At 38.2% G+C, this 21492-nt stretch overlaps 1 protein-coding gene and 1 pseudogene across 1 annotated transcript in view; both read left to right on the forward strand.

Annotated features, from left to right (window-relative positions):
• Positions 1–21492, forward strand: part of HEATR5A (HEAT repeat containing 5A) — a 133424-nt gene that overhangs the window by 83534 nt on the left and 28398 nt on the right. The window contains exons 20-25 of the mRNA XM_011994773.1: positions 711–900; positions 1873–2042; positions 8277–8415; positions 14082–14261; positions 16555–16794; positions 18683–18864. Coding sequence (XP_011850163.1) covers positions 711–900; positions 1873–2042; positions 8277–8415; positions 14082–14261; positions 16555–16794; positions 18683–18864 — 1101 coding nt within the window. The remainder of the gene's footprint in view (positions 1–710; positions 901–1872; positions 2043–8276; positions 8416–14081; positions 14262–16554; positions 16795–18682; positions 18865–21492) is intronic.
• Positions 19691–20224, forward strand: LOC105549981 (annotated as a pseudogene).

Consider the following 21492-nt stretch of genomic DNA (forward strand, 5'->3'; position numbering starts at 1 on the left):
TTTCATTTAACCATAGTGTGTGTGTGTGTGTGTGTGTATCTGTGTGCGCGTGTGCACCTGTCATAAATGTACATATCTATGTACAAACAGTACATTATGTAACCACCACCTGAAATCAAGAAACAGCCCATTATCAATACCCCATACACACTTCTCATACTGTCTTCTAGTTAACTACTTACCCCCACCAAGGATAACCACTATCCTAATTTGCAACAGCATAAATTTGTTTTGCCTGCTTCTGTACTTTATGTAAATGGAATCATACAACATATATTCTTTTATGTCTGGCTTTCTTCACTCAACATTATGTTCAAGAGATTTGTCCATATTGTTGAATGTAATTGTAGATTTTGTTGCATCTTTTTAAAAACTTGAATTTTCATTCTTTCTATAGATTAAACAATAAAGTTTTTCAACAAACTAGATTTGATTCAAGCTCTTAGCTAAAGTACCAACTATTACTTGCAATTCTTAAATTGTTAGCTAAAGTACCAACTATTACTTGCAATTCTTAATGATGGACTATATCATTCTAAATTAGATGATTGCCTCTGAATTGGAAGTCCTCCATTTCTCTTTCCGCATTAGTAGTAGCATACACATTTGCTGTTACTTTATTACTTGCTTCAACAAAAGAACAACTTAATGTATTTTATGTTTCTTTATGCTGCTGTAATGTTTTTAATTGTTTTTCTTTGTCATTACAGACCTGGGCATTACATTCTCTATCACTGATCATTGATTCTGCTGGCCCACTGTATTATGTGCATGTGGAACCTACCCTTTCTCTTATTATAATGTTGTTGTTAAATGTGCCTCCTACTCATGCTGAAGTTCACCAAAGCCTTGGTCGCTGTTTGAATGCCCTTATTACCACGTTAGGTCCAGAGCTACAAGGTGTGCATAGCTGCTTTTGTGATGTTTTACATTAAAAATAATACACATAAAAATGAATTCAGTTCGTGGTCTGTATGCTTGGCACATGATAGGTGCTGTATGTTTTGTTAAATGAATGTATAAATGCCGTTCAGCCTGATTTATCTTACCTTGAAAAGACAGAGTACAATATTTCGACAATTACGTATCTCCTAAAGATACCTTCCTTAACAGTTAAAATGACAGACATGAAGCAGAATCATCCAAAGAGTTCTGATCTCTCTTTAAGAAATAAATGGCTAAGTCCAAAATTTCAAATATTGCAAGCTGTTCAAATTGCATAGTATTACATGATTATAATACATGAAAGTAATTCTTAACTAATACAAGCGAGGCTAAGTTTATTGGCAATTTCTAATTCCACTTTTTATGAAAATTTGGTATAACCTACTGATAGTCTTAGGTTCTTCTTTGCCTAATAATTTGTGTTGCAATAAACTTTTCAAATTAAGGATAACTAAAGTAGGTCAGGCACAGTGGCTCACACCTGTAATCCTAGCACTTTGGGAAGCTGAGGCAGGTGGATCACTGGAGCTCAGGATTCGAGACCAGCCTAGCCAACATGGTGAAACCCTGTCTGTAGTAAAAATACAAAAAATTAGCCAGACATGGTGGTGTGCACCTGTAGTCCCAGCTACTCCGGAGGCTGAGGCAGGAGAATCACTTGAACCCAGGAGGCAGAAGTTGCTGTGAGCCGAAATGGCACCATTGCACTCTAGCCTGGGCGACAGACTGAGACTCTGTCTCAAAAAAAAAAAAAAAAGAATAATCTAAAAACCTGTCACTTAGATTATCCCTATTTTTGTAGAAGAAATTGTAAGTCACAGTTTTGTAAGCTCAAAACTGAAAGTAAATTTTAAAACCTGTAATATATGTTTAAAGAGTAATGTTTTTATAGGCCAATTATTAAAAGCTTTCTGCTTTTTATTTTAGGTAACAGTACTTCAATTTCTACCTTAAGGGCCTCCTGTCTACTGGGTTGTGCAGTAATGCAAGATAACCCAGACTGCCTTGTTCAAGCTCAGGCCATCTCTTGCCTTCAGCAGCTTCATATGTTTGCTCCACGACATGTCAACTTGTCTAGCCTAGTTAGCTGCCTCTGTGTGAGTATAAAATTGTAAACCAGTTCTTAGTTTCTTTTATTTGAATCTTAGATTTATCCCAGTACACATTTTAATTATCCTCTAGACTATGTACAAATTTATATGTTATATACATAGCTATTTCCCCTCAGTTCTAGTCTTTTTGGAGAGTAGGGGGCAGCTTTCATGTAATCAGCTCCTAAATCTCTTTTATATTGATTCATTTTTCTCCCATTAATGTTGAAATTGATATTTGGAATATTTATTCATAAATCAATAAACATATATTGGGTGCTTATAATGTCCCATGTACTATGTAAATCTGTGGGACATGCAAAACTTCATGTGGTCACCTGTCTCTTTTTTTCTTCTTTTTCATCTATTCTGAGTTATTACAAAGTTCTTTGCATCCCAGATGGAGAAATAACACTTTTCCTTAGTATTCCAGCAACATATACATCAATATCTGGCTTCTAATATTGTATCTACTGAATGTAGAAAGATAAAGGCCATCAACCAGAAGTTCCTTTGAAGTGGTTCATTGTCATTGGTTTTAAGACTTCCCCTGGCCAGGCGCAGTGGCTTACGCCTGTAATCCCAACACTTCGGGAGGCCAAGGCGGGCAGATCACCTGAGGTTGGTTTAAAACCAGCTTGGCCAACATGGTGAAACCCCGTCTCTACTCAAAATACAAAAATTAGCTGGGCGTGGTGGTGGGCGCCTGTAATCCCAGCTACTGGGGAGGCTGAGCCAGGAGAATCGCTTGAACCCAGGAGGTGGAGGTTGCAGTGAGCCGAGATCGTGCCATTGACACTCCAGCCTGGGCAAACAAGAATGAAACTCCGTCTCAGGAAAATAAAAAAAAAAAGATTTACCATGTCACCAGTTTCTATCTGGACTTGCCTCAAAAATTGAGTTGCATTTGGAATTATAAATTGGCACCATTGCTTTTCAACTTTTTCTACTCCTGCAGTGTTTGTAGCACACTCCCATTAGTAACGTGACTGTTGAAAATTATATAGACCTTTCATTTTCAAGCTTAAGGCAAAATATGCAGCATTTCAGAGCTTGAAAAACCTTAGAATCTTAAAAATCTGTCATATAGATTATCCCTACTTTTGTAGAATGTTGTTTGCATTATTAAAATCAATCTTCTCAATAAAAAGATAAACTGAAGACCAAAAAGTTAAATAACTTAAAGTAACACATCTAGCTCACCTAAGTGGTGGCTAAATCTACATTGCAGGTTTCTGGACTCCTCCTTCAGTCCTCATTTCATTATTCCGTACTATCTTTGTAGATCTTATGGATAGATCTTATCTCAACTCTGCCACCTTCTAGCTGTGTGCCTTTAGGGAAGTCCCGTAATCTCTTCTAGCCTCAGCTACCTTGTCTGCAAACTATGAGGATTACACAAAATGCTGCTTGTAAAGGCACACGTCTCAGGCATTTAATTAGTACTCAATAATGGTAGTTGCCCTTGCTGTCTTGACATGTGTCTTCAACACACAGTATATTATTATATTAATTATTGATACTGATAGTCTTATGAAACTATTTATATATTTTTTAGAGGCAGAGTCTCACTTTGTCATCTAGGCTGGAGTGCGGTGGTGCAATCATAGCTCACAGTAGCCTCGAACTCCTAGGCTCAAGTGATCCTCCCCCCTCAGCCTCCCAAGCAGCTAGGACTACAGAAATGTACCACCACACCTAGCTAACTTTTTTTCTTTTTTGTAGAGACAGGGTCTTGCTATGTTACCCAGGCTGGTCTTGAACTTCTGATCTCAAGCCATCCTTCTGCCTCAGCCCCACAAAGTGCTGGGATTACAGGTGTGAGCCACCATGCGTAGCCCGATAAAACTTTAAAGAGAATGTGACTGACTTTCTGATAGAAACTTTTGTTCCTGTATTTTTTTAGATCTGGGTCAATCATTTTAGGGAAAACAGCACTTACAGGAAAAGGATTTTACCTGTACCATTCAGGGATTCTTCCCCAGGAATATTACTTTTGTGTTTGAAGAGCCATTCCTAAAACCAGTTATTGGAAAAATTTTTTGCTCCTTTGCATTTGATCTTTTACTCTCCATTTAAATTTGGTGATACTGCCATTTTTACTTCTTGTCTTATAGAAGATTTCCATTAATTACCTTTAAAATTTCTCCTTTACCTGGTACATTTTTTTTATTAACTAAAGTTTATTGAGAAATGAAGAGCAAGACTAACCCATTAATTCATGATGAATAAAATCTGATCAGCTGGGCACAGTGGCTCACACCTGTAGTTCCAGCACTTTGGGAGGCCAAGGTAGAAGGATCATTTGAGCCCAGGAGTTCGAGACCAGCCTGGGGAACATGGTGAGACTTTGTCTCTACAAAAAATTTTAAGAAAATTACCTGGGAATGACGGTGTGCACCTGTAGTCCCATTACTACTTGGGAGGCTGAGGTGGGAGGATCACTTGAACCCAGGATGTTGAGGCAACAGTGAGCCATGATTGTGCCACTGCACTTCACCTTGGGCAATGGAGCAAGACACTGTCTCAAAAATATAAATAAATAAAATCTGATCAAACTTACTAAGTTTTTTCCTTTCCCAAATCAAAAAAGGGTACATATTACTGCAGGAAAAAAAATAGGCATCAAAAAAAGTTACACATGAAAAAGAACAGAGATTATTATATTATCAGACTTTTGGGTACATTCAGAGCAAGTGAGAAAATCTGAAGTAACAGTTACAAATCGTATGTTAACTCATAATATTCAAGCTGTAAAATTATTTTTTAAATACACAATCATAGTCAAAAATTGTCACTATAATATATTAATTTAGTGTCTCAACATTTTGGTTAGTAATTTATTCTGAATTTATTAGATTGAATTTATTATATTTTAGAGTATTCACCAAAGTAAGGAAATTGCATTTCATCATTAGGCAAAAGTCTTACAGGAAGGAATTTTCTTCTAACTGCATGCTCTTTAACTTCCATACTGAACTTGGCCTTAGCTACACTAGCAATTCTGAATATTCTTAGTTTCAAAACTTGGCTTCTAAGAGTTAAACTATAATTAACTTCTGATGAGGTAAACCATTAACTTTGCCTCTTGCTGGACACCTGCTTCATGTGAATGCAATCCAGAACACTCCTCTCACGCTCATGTCGCCTTGAATGGGTTCGATACTGAAGCTTAATCAGAGATTCCAAAGAAAAACCTAAAATTAATCGCGTGTACGTTTTAAAATTATATATGTATGTCTTAGAGTTCTTGAGTTGACTATTTTCAAGAACTTGGCTCAAGTCGTTTTGTTGGAAAATAAAATATTTGTGGCGAATTTTTAAGCTGAAGCTAAGCCAATTTGAATGATAACTATCAACATTTATATTTTAATGCTTAGCTGACTGTTGTCAAAGTCATCCTAATAATTATCTTTTGGTTTTGTCATGACTGGTGTGTCATTTGTTTTTGTGCAGGAGATCTTGTTGGATAATTCTGTGTTGGTAGGTCCCTGACCCTTGATTCCTAACTTTTTTTGAGTTTTGCGGTGCTGTTTCTTTGTGTCATTTTTTTGGTTGTAGATGTTTGTTTTCCTCTGCATCTCTTTGTTTAAGCGAACCATTAATGCTAAGTCCAGTATGTGTAGCATGTTTCGTGGTGTTTATTTGATACCAATATAAGCAAATCCTTCCTAACCTTCTCCAGCTGGTGCGCTCACTCCTTGCACTAAATTTGGTCTCCTTTTTATTTAGTATATTCATTTCAGAAAATAACTGTAGTTACAGTTTTATTTAATTTCTGTATTTTGCCTGCTTTGTTTGTTTGCCTTAAGCCACTGTATTCCTCTTCCCAATATAAATGCTGGAGAATGACATGGAGACATTAAGCCTCCTATTTTACTTTGTGTGATAGCCTTCAATCTTTTTTCTACCAAACAAGTAAAGGGTACTTCTAAGCATGCTTTTTCTAAAAAATGTTTGACTAGCCTGAATAAATGCTGCACCTGCTTTGTATTATATGCTTGTAAAACTCCAGTTGAAATAACTAGTAGATTTATTAACTTTTCTTTAAAATTGTCTTGTAAAGTGCTTTTTTGGTCATTATTGTTAAATACAACAGTAATCTTGGGAATGAATATTTTTATATTTTATGTAATCTTTTTATATTTTAACTTCTCTGTTATCCTAACCTGCTAACAATATAGTTTCTAAACATGGGATTACATTATACCTTGAGACTTTTCTATGAATGGCATTCCTCTCTATCCACTTTTGGGTTCATAATACAGCTTGAAGGTATAACAGAACATCCTTACAAAGCTATTCCTGCACTCTATCCTGGGTAACAGAGTGATACTCTGTCTCAAAAACAAAACACAAAAAACAAAAAAACAAAAAAAAGCTGCTCAATGATAGATGCACAAATTTGTTCTGTTTCTTGGCTTCTGATAAAATGTAGAATTTGACTCTCTTTGCATGTGTTTCTTCTTGTATATTCTTTTTTTCTTTTTTTTTCTTTTTTTGAGACAGTTTCATTCTGTCATCCAGGCTGGAGTGCAGTGGTGCAATCTCAGCTCACTGCAACTTCTGCCTCCCGGGTTCAAGCGATTCTCCTGCCTCAGCCTCCCCAGTAACTGGGACTACAGGTGTGTGCCACCATGCCTGGCTTATTTTTGTATTACTAGTAGAGACAGGGCTTGACCATGTTGGCCAGGCTGGTCTCAAACTCCTGACCTCAAGTGATCCACCTGCCTTGGCCTCCCTCAGTGTGAGCCATCATGCCCAGCCCGGGCTGGAGTGCAGAGGCATGATCTCGGCTCACTGGGACCTCCACCTCCCAGATTCAAGCAATTCTCCTGCCTCAGCCTCCCGAGTAGTGGGGATTACAGGCACCTGCCACCATGTCTTGCTAATATTTTTGTATTTTTTAGCAGAGACAGGATTTCACCATTTTGGCCAGGCTGGTTTTGAACTCCTGACCTCAAGTGATCCGCCCACTTTAGCCTCCCAAAGTGCTAGCGTTACAGACATGAGCCACCACACCTGACACTCTTCTTACATATTCTTAATAGCTCCTACTACCTACCTTTTATTTCCTCCCAAAATGTAGCCTCTGCTCTTTACAAAACTTCATCTACTTCAGTCCTGTTTTTCCCACATATGCCATATCTAAAGATCACTATAGAATTATGCCATTATTTCTCAAATTTTGCTTTGCAGATCACTACCATAATATACATATTTATTTTGTAGACCATGCCAAACTGATCTTTACTTTCATAGTTAGTACAAAATTTAAAATGTCAACTTTATTTCATATATGAAATCACTAAGAATTTTTATCCATTAACCTTCAACTTGTAACTGAAGTATATTACCAGTCTTATTTGCCATGGGTAGATACAGCGTATTGATACTTACATGGCATCTGTAAGATGTGTACATATATGTATTCTATCAATACATAAATATGTATTGATATATATAAATTTGGTATTCTGTAATGCTTGTCTCTAGAGAGCATTTTTGGTGAATGTTTTCTGCCTTTATTTGAAAATGCGTTTACTTTATATGTTTTCTGATTAAAATATTATTGTTAAGAGACTACACTAATAATAACTAACATTTACTATTTGGCAGGTACTGTGGTAAGCACTTTGCGTGTTACTTTGTGTTAATGTCACAATAGCCCTGAGAGATGCAGTAGTGTTACAAATGAGGAAACTAAGGCACTCTAGAGGAGTTAAATAATTTGCCCACGGTCACACAGCTAGTAAGTGATGGATCTAGGACTCAAATTGAGATGTTTTGACTCTAGAACCTCCATTTTAACCAATATGCTGTATTGCCTGTATGGATTTGTATAAATTTCTGCTTAGAGAATGATAGAACATTATAATATATCTGCATAAACACAAATGTATGAACTGCAACAAAATCCTTTCCGTTGTAGTTCTTTTTTTCTCTTAAAACTCTGTTTACTCATATAAATTCTGCTTTCTGACACTGCCAAAAGACTTTTGCTTAGATTTATGAGTAGTGCATAATCTAGTACACATATTACCTATTAAGCTGTTTCTAAGTTATATCATCAGAAATATATTCTAGAATAGTTTCAAGAAGTTCCTATGTATTTATAAATTGTGTCCAGCCCACTGATGGGCTGGACAGAATCAGGAAGGGGTCCAGTGAATATCTGTTAGGCTCACTGAGTGCCAACAAGAATTTTAGCTCTGTCATTCCTTAAATGGTATTTTTCAGGTGAATCTTTATAGCCCCTACTTGTTACTGAGAAGAGCAGTACTGGCTTGCTTACGTCAGCTTGTACAGAGAGAAGCAGCTGAAGTTTCAGAACATGCTGTTATGCTTGCTAAGGATAGCAGAGAAGAGTTGACTCCAGGTAATTCTCTTGATCAAGATTATGTCCAGGTCCAGTGATTATTTTTATTTTAAATTTTCCTTATATACATGAGTTTTGAAACAGTTTAAAAGTTAATGTGTCTTAAACCTGCTACAAGAAAGAATTGCTAACAGTTATTCCAACCACTGATGTTACTGGTTTAGAGCAGTGGTTCTCAAACTGGTTTTCAAACCAGCAGTGTATACCTCACCTGGGAACTTGTTAGAAATGCAGATTGGGACCCATCCCAGACCTACTGAACCAGAAATCTGGGAGTATTACCTGGCAATCTGTATTTTTAAATCCATATTTTTACAGTCCCTATGTTAGTGTAGCTGTGTGCCACATAATGGCATTTTGGTCGACAACAGACTGCATTTACAACAGTGGTCCCATAAGATTATAATACCATATCTTTTTTTTCTATGTTTTGATACACAAATGCTTACCATTGTGTTATAATTGCCTCTAGTATCCAGTACAGTAAGTTGTTCTACGGGTTTGTAGCCTATGAGTAATAGGCTATGCCATGTAGCCTATGTGTGTGTAGTCTGTGCCATCTAGGTTTGGGTAAGTACACTCTATGATATTCACATGACAATGAAATTGCCTAACAACACATTCTTCAGAACGTAATCCTATTAAGGCATGCATGACTGTACTAAAGATTGAGAGCCAATGATCTAGAGCAAGTTTTTTCACAGCAGTCGAATGAAATGTGATTAGCCCTTAAATAATTTATCACACATGCCTCTGTTTGCTGCAGAATCTCACTTTCATAAAATTTATTATAGTTACGTCTGCTACAAGTTAAAGAGTTTTTAATGCCCCTTCTTTTACATTTTAGAGCTGAATTAAAGGATTTCTTAACCAGTAGGGATTTAAGTGTATATCACTTCATTTTAAAACTATTATATGAATAACCTGAATTTGCATATGAATTCAAAGAAACTGCTAGCCTACAAAAATAGTAGTAATAATAGGCCAGGCGTGGTGGCTCACACCTGTAATCTTAAGCACTTTGTGAGGCCAAGGCGAGAGGACTGTCTTAGGTCAGGAGTTCAAAAACAGTCTGGGCCCAGACACACTGGCTCATGCTTGTAATCTCAGCACTTTGGGAGGCCAAGATAAGAGGACAGCTTGAGGCCAGGAGTTCAAGACCAGCCTGGTCAACATAGTGAGACCTCATCTCTATTTTTAAATATATATATATTTTATACATATGTATATATATTTTGTGTGTGTGTGTGTATATATATATTTAAAAAAACACCCTGGGCAACATGGCATGACCCCATCTCTACAAAAAAAATTTTAAATTAGCCAGGTGTGGTGGTACACATCTGTAGTCCCAGCTACTAATTAATCAGGAGGCTGAGAGAAGAGAATTGCTTGAGCCCAGGAGTTTGAGGTTTCTGTGAGTTATTATGCCACCACACTGCAGCCTGGGTAACAGATCAAAACACTGACTCCAAAAAAAACCAGTAATTATCTTACACTCTGGCCAGTCGCAGTTGCTCACACTTGTAATCCCAGTACTTCGGGAGGCCAAGGTGGGCAGATCACCTGAGGTCAGGAGTTCGAGACCAGCCTGGCCAACATGGCAAAACCCCATCTCTACTAAAAATATAAAAAATTAGCTGTGTGTGGCGGCATGCGCCTGTAGTCCCAGCTACTTGAGAGGCTGGGGCACAAGAATTGGTTGAACCCAGGAGGGGGAGGTTGTGGTGGGCCGAAATTGCACCGCTGCACTCCAGCCTGGGCACCAGAGTGAGACTCTGTCTCAAAAAAAAAAAAAAATCATTTGTGTGTATAGTTTTCAAAGTACTGTCATACTTTTAGAAAGTCATAAACTTCACAGAGCTTTTCAGTATCTTAAGTTTTTAGATCCATAATATATTTTACTATCAATAACAGTTCTTTAAGTAACAGTTTTATTCTTACATTAAAATGTTTAGGGAGCTGAGCCAGTTGTGGTGGCATGTACTTGTAGTCCCAGCTTCCTTAGAGGCTGAGGTGAGAAGATCACTTTAGCCCAGGAATTCAAGGCCAGCCTGAGCAACATAGTGAGACCTTGTCTCTAACAAAAACAAAAACAAATTTTTTGCTTCAACTTGCATAGATCAGCATGGCTGGGCTGCTATTCAGGCATACGTATACATAATACCTAGTATTGTGGGTTTAGTTCCAGACCCTGCAATTAAAGCAAGTCAGGAATTTTTTTGTTTTCCAGTGCATATCAGAATTATGTTTGTACTATACTGTAGTCTGCTAAGTGTAAGATAGCATTATGGCTAAAAAAGCAATGTACATACCTTAATTTAAAAATTCTTTATTGCTAAAAAATGCTAACCATCATCTGAGCTTTCAGTGAGTCATAATATTTTTGCTGGTAGAGGGTCTTGCCTCAGTGTTGATGGCTACTTAATCAGGGTGGCGGTTGCTAAAGGTTTGGAGTGGCTGTGGCAATTTTGGCCATTTCTTTTCTTTTTTTTTTTTTTTTTTTTTTGAGACAAAGTATTGGTCTGTCTCCCAGGCAAGAGTGCAGTGACGCCCTCTCGGCCTAGTGGTGCAAGCTCTGCCTCCGGGTTTCTGCCATTCTCCTGCCTCAGCCTCTGAGTAGCTGGGACTACAGGCGCCCGCCACCATACCTGGCTAATTTTTTGTATTTTTAGTAGAGATGGCATTTCACCATGTTAGCCAGGATGGTCTCGATCTCCTGACCTCGTGATCCACTCGCCTCGGCCTCCCAAAGTGCTGGGACTACAGGCATGAGCCACCACGCCCAGCCGGCAATTTCTTAAAATAAGACAGCAATGAAGTTTGCCATATTCATTGACTTCCTTTCATGAAAGATTACTCTGTAACATGCAATGCTTTTTGATAGCATTTTACTTAGAGTAGAACTTTGAAAACTGGAATTAATTCTCTCAAACCTGCTACCACTTTATCAACTAAATTCACGTAATATTCTGAACCCTTTGTTGTAATTTCAGCAGTGTTCACAGCATCTTCACCAGGAGTAGATTCCATCTCTAAAAACCATCTAGAATGATGAATTCTTTCCGGAGGTTTTCAGTTACTTTGCCCAGATCAATCTGTCTGTGGCAGCTGTAGCCTTACAATGTATTTTTTAAATAAGACAACTTGAAAGTCAAAATGACTCCTTAATCTGCAGAATGGATATTGTGTTAACCGGCATGACAACGTTTATCTCCTTGTACCTCTCCATGAGAGCTCTTGGATGACTAGGCGCATTGTCAGTGAGCAGAAATATTTTGAAAATAATCTTTTTTTTTTTTTTTTCCTGAGCAGTAGGTCTTAACAGTAGACTTAAAATATTCAGTAAACTGTGTTGTAAACAGATATGCTATCATCCAGGCTAGATTTGGCATAATTCTTTTATTTATTTATTTTTTTGAGACAGGGTCTCTCTCTGTTGCCCTGGCTAGAGGGCAGTGGCACGACCTGGGCTCACTGCAGCCTCTACTTTCCAGGCTCATGTGATCTTTCCACCTCAGCCTCTTTGGTAGCTGGGACTACAAATGAATGTCACTTCACCCAGCTAAATTTTTTTGTGTGTTTTTTGTGGAGATGGGGTCTCACTTTGTTGCCCAGGCTGGTCTTGATCTCCTGGGCTCAAGTGATCCACCTGCCTCAGCCTCCCAAAGTGCTGGGATTACAAGTGTGAGCCACCGTGCCTGGCCTGAAACCTCTTTTTTAAATAAATTACCCAGTCTTGGGTATGTCTTTATAGCAGTGTGAAAATGGACTAATGTGAAGGACACACCCGTACATGATCACACACCTAAGAAAATCAATATTGATTTACAGCCCTCACACACATTTCCCTAGTCATCCAAAAAATGTCCTTTATGATTCCTCACCTCCTCACCACCACCTAAATCTAAGATCCAGTTGTGACTCACATTACCTTAGCCATTATATCTTTTTAGATCCCTAATCTGAAACATTTGTATCACCTCTTTCTGATCTTTGAAAGATAATTTCTCTTTTAAAATAGCCTAATACCAACAAAACAAAACACCCACAAAGGCCAGGCACAGTGGCTCAAGCCTATAATCCCAACACTTTGGGAGGCTGAGGCAGGTGGATCTGAGGTCAGGAGTTCAAGACCAGCCTGGCAAACATGGTGAAACCTCGTCTCTACAAGGTAATACCAAAAAAGTTAGCTTTTTTTGAGGGGGGGCATGGTGGCACATGCCTGTAATCCCAGCTACTGGAGAGGCTGAGGCAGGAGAATTGCTTGAACTCGGGAGGCAGAGATTGCAGTGAGATTGTGCCACTGTACTCCAACCTGGGTGACAGAGCAAGACTCTGTCTCTAAAAAATAAATAAATAAAATAGAATAGCCTACTAATAATATAACCTTTCAAATCTACATACTTTCATAAATGCTAGATGAGTTAACTCTTCAAGAGAAAATGTATTTGTCTGTTTGGCATTTTCAGAATTAAAGGTAATAGTAGATGCTAGATCAAGGCTTGTATTTCCCCTTTGAGGTATTACTTTGTAGTAAGAATATTGTATAGTGATATATGTTTATTCAGTAGTCCCAATAGCTTAGTTGTAGTAATTAAACAGTGTTTTCCATATAGTGGTTGTTTTCTGTTTGGGCTTTACTCTCACATTAATATATTTTAAAGCTTTATACCAGAATAAGGAAAACTTAATTATGTTTATTTAAAATTAGAAAATAATTATACTGGGCCAGGCGTGGTGGCTCATGCCTGTAATCCTAGCACTTTGGGAGGCCTGGGTATGCGGATCACCTGAGGTCAGGAGTTCAAGACCAGCCTGACCACTGGTGAAACCTGTCTCTACTAAAAATACAAAACTTAGCAGGGCATGGTAGTGGGCGCCTGTAGTCCCAGCTGTTCAGGAGGCTGAGACAGGAGAACTGCTTCAACCTGGGAGGCGGAGGTTGCAGTAAGCCGAGATCACACCACTTCACTCCATCCTGGGTGACAGAGTGTGAGACTCTGTCTCAAAAGGAAAAAATAAATAAATAAGCACTGAATAAAATTTATAAGTATTGAGCTGGGTGCAGTGGCTCAGACCTGTAATCCCAGCCCTTTGGGAGGCTGAGACGGGTGGATCGCCTCAGGTCAGGAGTTCGAGACCAACCTAGGCAATGTAGTGAAACCCCATCTCTACTAAAAATACAAAAAATTAGCTGGGCATGGTGGCGGGTGCCTGTAATTCTAGCTACTAGGGAGGCTGAGGCAGGAGAACCGCTTGAACCTGGGAGGCAGAGGTTGCAGTGAGCCGAGATTTTGCCCTTGCACTCCAGTCTGGGCAACAAGAGCGAAACTCCATCTCAAATAAAGAGAAAAAAAAAGTTTTATAAGTATTGGACACTTAATTGGGTAAAACTTTTTACCTGATTAAGCAAACATATTAATAATAACATATTAATACTTTTTTTAATGACATTACATAAATTACAGCTATATAGGGTCATGAATAATCCCAAAATTCAAGTGTGAACTAAAATGGATCTCACTAGATTAAAGCACAGTATTTGGGCTAGTTCTTTAAGATATATTTTCATCTAGTATTTGAATAACTACTGAATGTGTGAGCTTGTGATATGGTAGTTTTGTTTTCTGTGTTACTTCAATAGTTGATTTTCTTCTTGTCAGATGCTAACATCAGAGAAGTCGGCCTTGAGGGGGCATTATTGATCTTACTAGACAAAGAGACAGATGAGAGATTATGCCATGATATCAAAGAGACTTTAAATTATATGCTTACATCTATGGCAGTGGAAAAACTCTCCCTCTGGTTAAAACTTTGTAAAGATGTACTTGCTGCATCAGCTGGTAAGTATTGGTCATTAACAGTTAAAATAATAAAATTGAAATTTAAAACTTTACATAAAATTGTTTACCACTGAGAATTCATCAGTCTTGTCTAACTAGCTGGATTCTGATTGTCTGATTATTGCTTTTCTTCAAATGAAGATTATATTTCCAGTGTTTTAGAATTCTCTTTAATTTGAACAATATAAATCCAATACTTAAACCTGCTTTTTCCTTTTGGCTGTCTTAGATGACTTTCCTATATAAAGCAAACTAAAAAGTAGAGTTATTTCTGCTCTAAAAGGTATGACTTGATTTATATTGTCCCCATCATTTCTTTTCATACATGCAAGATATATATTTGAGACCAGGTGCAGTGGCTTACCCCTGTAATCCCAGCACTTTGGGAGGCTGAGGCAGACAGATTGCTCAAGTCCACGAGTTTGAGACCACCCTGGGCAACGTGGAAAAACACCATCTCTACAAAAAAAAAAAAATTTTTAATTAGCTGGGCCTGATGGCTCACACCTGTAGTCCCAGCTATGCAGGAGGCTAAGATGGGAGGATTGCTTGAGCCCAAGAGGCAGAAGTTGCAGTGAGCCAAGATCATACCACTGCACTCCAGCCTGGGCAATAAAGTGAAACCTTGTCTCTACATACATACATACATTCATACATACCCACCCCACCCCTCGCACCATATGAAATTACTTAGTCACCATAAGAGAAAATTACACAAAGTTATGACATTTTGAGCAAGCCAGTTTCACTACATACAATAATGTTAATTTCAAGTAGTATTAGAAAACAGTGTTATTACCCTAATGTCTTTAGTAATACAAGATAATTGTTTATGAGAAAGTATATTTGAATATTTAAAATTCGTATCCTTGGGATAAGAGAGAAAATAAATGAGAGGAAGAAAAAAGAAAAAAAACAGTTCTTTTCTAAGAACTGTACATAATTTATCTGATTTAAGCCTTTAACCCATCCTATGCATAGGCAATTTTATTCTATTTTATAGAAGAGAAAATAGGCCTGGAGAGGTAACCTGCCTGAGGACATAAGACAGATTCAGTCCTACGCCTACATAACTTTTAAAATCCGCAAGCTTTCCACTATACTTCAGTCCTCCCAACTCAGTTGCCCAAGCCTTAGAATTTAATGTAGCTCTCATGTCTGAATCGTGTGGTAGGAGAAAAGTTAACATCAAATTCCTGGAATGTTTTGTATTCTCTCCTCTGTCTATCTTCATTCTTATTGGTCCCTCTTCCAATAATTTACACTGGCTGTTTCAACTATTACGCTATACATATTTTATTTTTCTAATTTTCTCTTCTGTTCCCCACTACTCAAGAAATTGCAAGGACTTCTTTAAAAGAAAATGTCGCCTGAGCCCAGGTGTTCGAGGGTGCAGTGAGCCATGATTGTGTAACAGAGCAAGATCTTGTCTCAAAAAAAAAAGAGAAAGAAAATATGTGTGTGCATAGATAGACTGGTTACGTTTTTCTGGTGTCTCACTTATCTTTTTTAAATTTTGCATTCATGCTCCCTGAGCTCGCTCAATTTTATCTTGCCATTAATTCTTCATCTTCTGTGGTTTGGTTCCATACCTTCTCAGGAAAACACCTTCCAGTCTGTGTTAACTTGACCATAACTTTATTTGTGACATCTTTGGTATTCTAACATGTAAAAAAATATTGACATACAGGATAATACAAGAAAACCAGTTTGCTTTGTTTCATAGCATTAGTTCCATTTTCAGTTGTTAAACAGTTTGTAAATTTAACAGTTAATAAGTAGAGGAGATAATTCACTACTCGGTGACTCCAGCTATCGGTACAATTTTGATACTGTAATGATAGCAATGAGTCTATCCTAAGAAAAATATTTTGAGACAATTTCAGTGGATTCAAGAACCTCCTGAAATCCATACAAGGCTCCAGTGTTAAAACAGCCTTCCCAGTGTATCCCACCCACACGCCCTACTTTTGAGTCTCCTTAAGTACATCCATCTACCTGCAGGGGATTGATAATTATTTCAGTATCTACTATTGTGTTTGTTTTTTATTTTGAGTATAATTTGACAGCTTTGTCATTTTGACCTGTAACAGTTGTTAGAGTGTCTCCTTTAGACAACTGTAGTTGTCTGTAGTTATTAGACCTAATTATTTGATGTTAATAAAAAGATGATTGATCAGTAGCAATTGATAATTGAGCAATTCTAGTCTGAATTTGGAGTCGTTTTTGTGTTCCTTTTGATATATATATCTTTCAGTTGATTATAATTACATATGTTCTCCTTTTATAAAAGATTGTACAGCTATAACTTGTGTGGATACAATGCAAGAAGAAGAAGGAGATAAAGGGGATGATGCCTCAGTCCTGACCACCAGACATGACGAAAAATCCCATCCTTTTACCAATCCTCGATGGGCTACTAGAGTCTTTGCTGCTGAGTGTGTCTGTAGGATAATTAACCAATGTGAGAATGCTAGCAGTGCACATTTTGACATTGCTTTAGCACAAGAAATGAAAAAAAAAGATTCAAGAAGTAAGTGACATAGTGATGAAAACACCAAATGATATATGTAAAAGTGCTGTCTGCTTACGGTTTTATTATTTTAAAAATGAAACTAGCCAGACACAGGGGCTCATACCTACAATCCCAACACTTTGGGAGGCTGAGGCAGGAGGATCACTTGAGCCCAGGAGTTTGAAACCAGCCTGGGCAATAATGAAATGTTGTCTCTATTAAAAATTTTTTTTAATTAGTGGGGCATGGTGGCATGCGCTGATAGTTCCAGCTACTTGGGAGGCTGAGGCAGGAGGATCACTTGAGCTTGTAGTGAGCTGTGATCACATCACTTCATGTTTAAATATGTTTGTAATGGTTAAGCTTCTTATATTGGTATTCACTTTAATGAGCATGTGCAATGCATTAAGTTTATAGAAAATAATTGGTTCTTGGGAATTAGTATGAACATTTACTAGTTCTCAAAAATTATTTCCTGGTTTGTAACTTGGGCCAGTTTTTGCTTATAGATTATTTTAATATCGTAGATATTATAATCTGTTATAACTAGAAAACATTTGAACTTTTCTCAATGTTAAGTAAACCTGATTGTAAGACCATTTTGATCACCTCTTACTGTTCAGCTGTATTATTTTTACCTATTTATGTTTGTCTTTATGGTTTGATGTCTGATTTTTTAAATTCACTTAAGCTAATATGTTCAAAGATACAATATATATTTGTTCTTTTTTTTTTTTTTTTTTTGAGACAGCATCTCGCTCTGTCACCCAGGCTGGAGTGCAATGGCATGATCACAGCTCACTGTAACCTCAATCTTCCAGGCTCAAGCAATCCTCCCACCCCAGCCTCCCGAGTAACTGGGACAACAGGCATATACCACCATCCCCATCTAATTTTTTAACTTTTCTGTAGAAATGAGATCTTATTATGTTTCCTGGGCTGGTCTCAAACTTCTGGGCTTAAGTGACTCTCCTACCTCAGCCTCCCAAAGTGCTGGGATTATAGGCATTAGCCACCACACCTGTCCACAGTTCATATTTCTAAATTCCTTAAAAGTGTTCTTTACCAGACAAAAGAATTACAAAGCAAAATGTTGCTGTTGCCAGTCTGAGTATGAATTAGGTATCTCTGGTTTAATTATTTTTTAAGTATGCATTTATTGAGTCTCTTGTGAAGAGCACTGTGCTAGATACTTACAGTTGCAAAACATACATGCTATAGATACTTACTGATTCCTGTGCTCCCAGTTAAAGTTGTAGTTGGCATTTACTAAGATATGTTGATTTCTTCTGTTAAATGATTTTCTTATATCTCTCCACAGGAGGTATATTATACCAAACAATGTGTTGTAGGAATTAAAGGAATTCCCATTTATCATTTCTGCAGCTAGAAATGTTTTTTATACTCCCATTATTTGTATATTTGGCAATATATGTAAAAATAAGATATTGTAGTTCATATAAAGAGCCACATACAACTTTTTTTTAAAGGAACATTACGTCTTAGCTTCAACTTCACATAAAGAGGATAAATTTCTGCTTAATTAATCAAAGCCCAAAGTCTCCTCTGTACCAACTAATGTACTTTTATCATAAAATCTGAACAAAATTTTATTGAAGATACTATTAGGACTCTTAAAAAATGCTAATTCTGCCCTGAGTAGCTATAAATACTTACTAGCTTTGGGACAGTTTTTTTTGTGTGTATTTACAGTGTACATTAAATCCAGCTTTAAAGTCTCTATTTAACAAACAGTAAAAACAGTATTTCAAGTCAGAGGTACTTAAAGTCTAGGTTATAAAATTAAAGGAGGAAAAATTATCACTTAATGTAAGTCTTAGTTCCAGCACATTTTTTTTATGTTTTCTAATCTTTTTTTCTCCCAATATGTTTTTTAATCTTATAGATGACTTTTTGGTGCTGCATCTTGCTGACTTAATTCGCATGGCTTTTATGGCTGCCACAGATCACAGTGACCAGCTCCGTCTTTCTGGCCTTGAAATGCTGTTAGTTGTTATTCGGCGATTTGCAACTGTTCCAGAACCAGAGTTTCCAGGTCATGTGATTCTGGAACAGTATCAAGCCAATGTAAGCACTTTCTGTTAGAGAATTTTATTATTAAACACACAGATAAAAAGTCTATGAGGCCAGGCACGGTGGCTCACGCCTGTAATCCCAGCACTTCAGGAGGCCAAGGCGGGTAGGTAGCTTTGAGCTCAGGAGTTCAAGACCGGGCAGCATGACAAAACCCCATCTCTACCAAAAATACAAAACTAGCTGGCATGGTGGTGTGTACTGGTAGTCTCAGGCTGAGGTGGGAGAATCACTTGAGCCTGGGAGACGGAGGTTGCAGTGAGCTGAGATTGTGCCACTGCACTCCAGCCTGGGTGACAGATCCAGACACTGTCTCAAAAAAAAAAGTCTGAAACTGTCTGAGGATGGGAAAGTTAAAAAATAGAAGAAGAAGAAGAAAGGGGGAAAGAAAAAGAAAGAGAGGGAGGGAGGGAAGAAAGAAAGGAGGATCTGTCTATGAACCAAATTGGGATATCACTTCATAAATGAGTATGTATCTCTGCTAACGTATCACCAGTATAATCCATATATAGAAAGTACATATCTTTGAAGAAGAAATCTTTCAGTTAATATTTTATAAAGCTTCAAGTAAAAGCAAAGTACATAAAACATGTCTTTTGGGCACAGTAGTATGCCTGTAGTCCCAGCTCCTTAGAAGGCTGAGGCAGGAAGATCACTTGAGCCCAGAAGTTCAAGTCTAGTCTGGGCATCATAGGGAGACCCCCATCTCCACGGAGGGGGAAAAAAAGGCCCTATTAAAGAAAACAAAAACAAAAAAAATGAGTGTTTTATAACTTTAAAGGTTAATTTTCGGGGTAGAAGAAGCTGAGCACTTAGACCAAGGGCTAAAGATGGGAGACTGAAAAAATGCAGACCACCGGGGTACTACTCATTTCTCCAGCCCTGATCTGCTGTTGTACCAGGGGTCTAATCAGGCCTGTGTCTACCTCCTTCTTGAATAGCCCAGAAAATTCATCTAAACAGCCTTCCTACAGCAACTCCCCGTTCCAGGTGGCCAGACAGGAGTTCCAGGCCAGTGTTGTCTCCCGGGACATTGACACAGCAGCCAAGTTTATTGGTGCTGGGTCAGCTGCAGTTGGTGTGGCTGGTTCAGGGGCTGGCATTGGAGCGGTGTTTGGCATCTTGATTATTGGCTATGCCAGGAACCTGTCTCTCAAGCAGCAACTCTTCTCCTATGCCATTCTGGGCTTTGCCCTGTCTGAGGCCATGGGGCTCTTCTCTTCTGTTTTATGGTCTCCTTCTTCATCCTCTTCACCATGTTAGGCTCCGTGGGGGTCACCTGCCTGTGCCTGCAGCTGCAACTTCATGCCATTCCTGGTGCTGGTGGGGTGTGCTAAGCTTTACCATTAAACACAACATTTCTCTAAATAAATAAATAAAGGTTAATTTTCATGACATATAAAAACTCCTTCATTTATTTTCTAGACCTAGGAAATCATTCAGATGTCTGTGAGGTTTTTGTTGTTGTTTTTGAGACAAGGTTTTACCCTGTTGTCCAGGCTGGAGTGCAGTGGCATGATTTTGGCTCACTGAAACCTCAAGTAGCTGTAACCACAGCCACACACCACCATGCTTAGCTAACTTTTGTATTTTTTTTGTAAAGACAGAGTTTTACCATGTTGCCCAAGCTGGTCTCAAACTCTTGGACTGAAGTGATCTGTCTGCTTCCACCTCCACTGTGCTGGGACTACAGGCATGAGCCACCAGGCCCAGCCCAAGGATTCAGGTTTCTATTACTGGTTTTGTAATATTTTTAACTGATTATTTGACTGGTCCATTGAACAATTTAAGAAGAATAAGGAAGATAACAAAATCATCAGCTGTCTTGTAATCCTTTAACAGCATTCATCCAAGGAGATCTCTCTTTATTATTCAGAAGCAACTTCTGATGGCTAGCAGTTAGGGAGTCCAGAGCAGTTCATCAGTTGATTAGTGGTCTTTTTCACTTTGTTCAGCTAATACCAACATATGCTTAGGGACAAAGCAAAATGAAGGGATTAAAGTTACTTGGAACTATCATGTTAGAGGCTGGGCGCAATGGCTTACGCCTGTAATCCCAGCACCTTGGGAGGCCGAGGCAGGCGGATCACCTGAGATCAGGAGTTTGAGACCAGCCTGGCCAACGTGGTGAAACCCCATCTCTACTAAAAATACAAAAATGAGCTAGGTGTGGTGGCAGGCTCGTGTAATCCCAGCTACTCCGGAGGCTGAGGCAGGAGAATCACTTGAACCCAGAAGGCAGAGATTGCAGTGAGCTGAGATCGTGCCATTGCACTCCAGCCTGAGGGACAAGAGCGAGACTTTGTCTCAAAAAAAAAGAAGAAAAAAGAAAAACTATATTAGAATAAAATATTATAATTCAACTTAATTAAGAGGAGCTCTGTTATATTTTTAGCCCTCTCACAATTGCAAGTGCTAGAAATACAATTAGAACTCAAGCAGAAAAGGAAAATTATTATAGGACTCTCTTAGTTGTCTCTGCTTTCTTCCACAGTGGCCTTATTTTCAGGTTTATTCTCTCCAAGTGAAATCAAGATGGCTGTCTTAGCCCTACCCGGGGCCTCAGAAAGATACAGTGCTTCTTTCCCAGTACTCCCAGTGAAAATCTTGAGAGCCTTCAGT

This window comes from Mandrillus leucophaeus, unplaced genomic scaffold (assembly GCF_000951045.1).
Source record: "Mandrillus leucophaeus isolate KB7577 unplaced genomic scaffold, Mleu.le_1.0 Scaffold460, whole genome shotgun sequence".
In the NCBI taxonomy this organism is placed as follows: Eukaryota; Metazoa; Chordata; class Mammalia; order Primates; family Cercopithecidae; genus Mandrillus; species Mandrillus leucophaeus.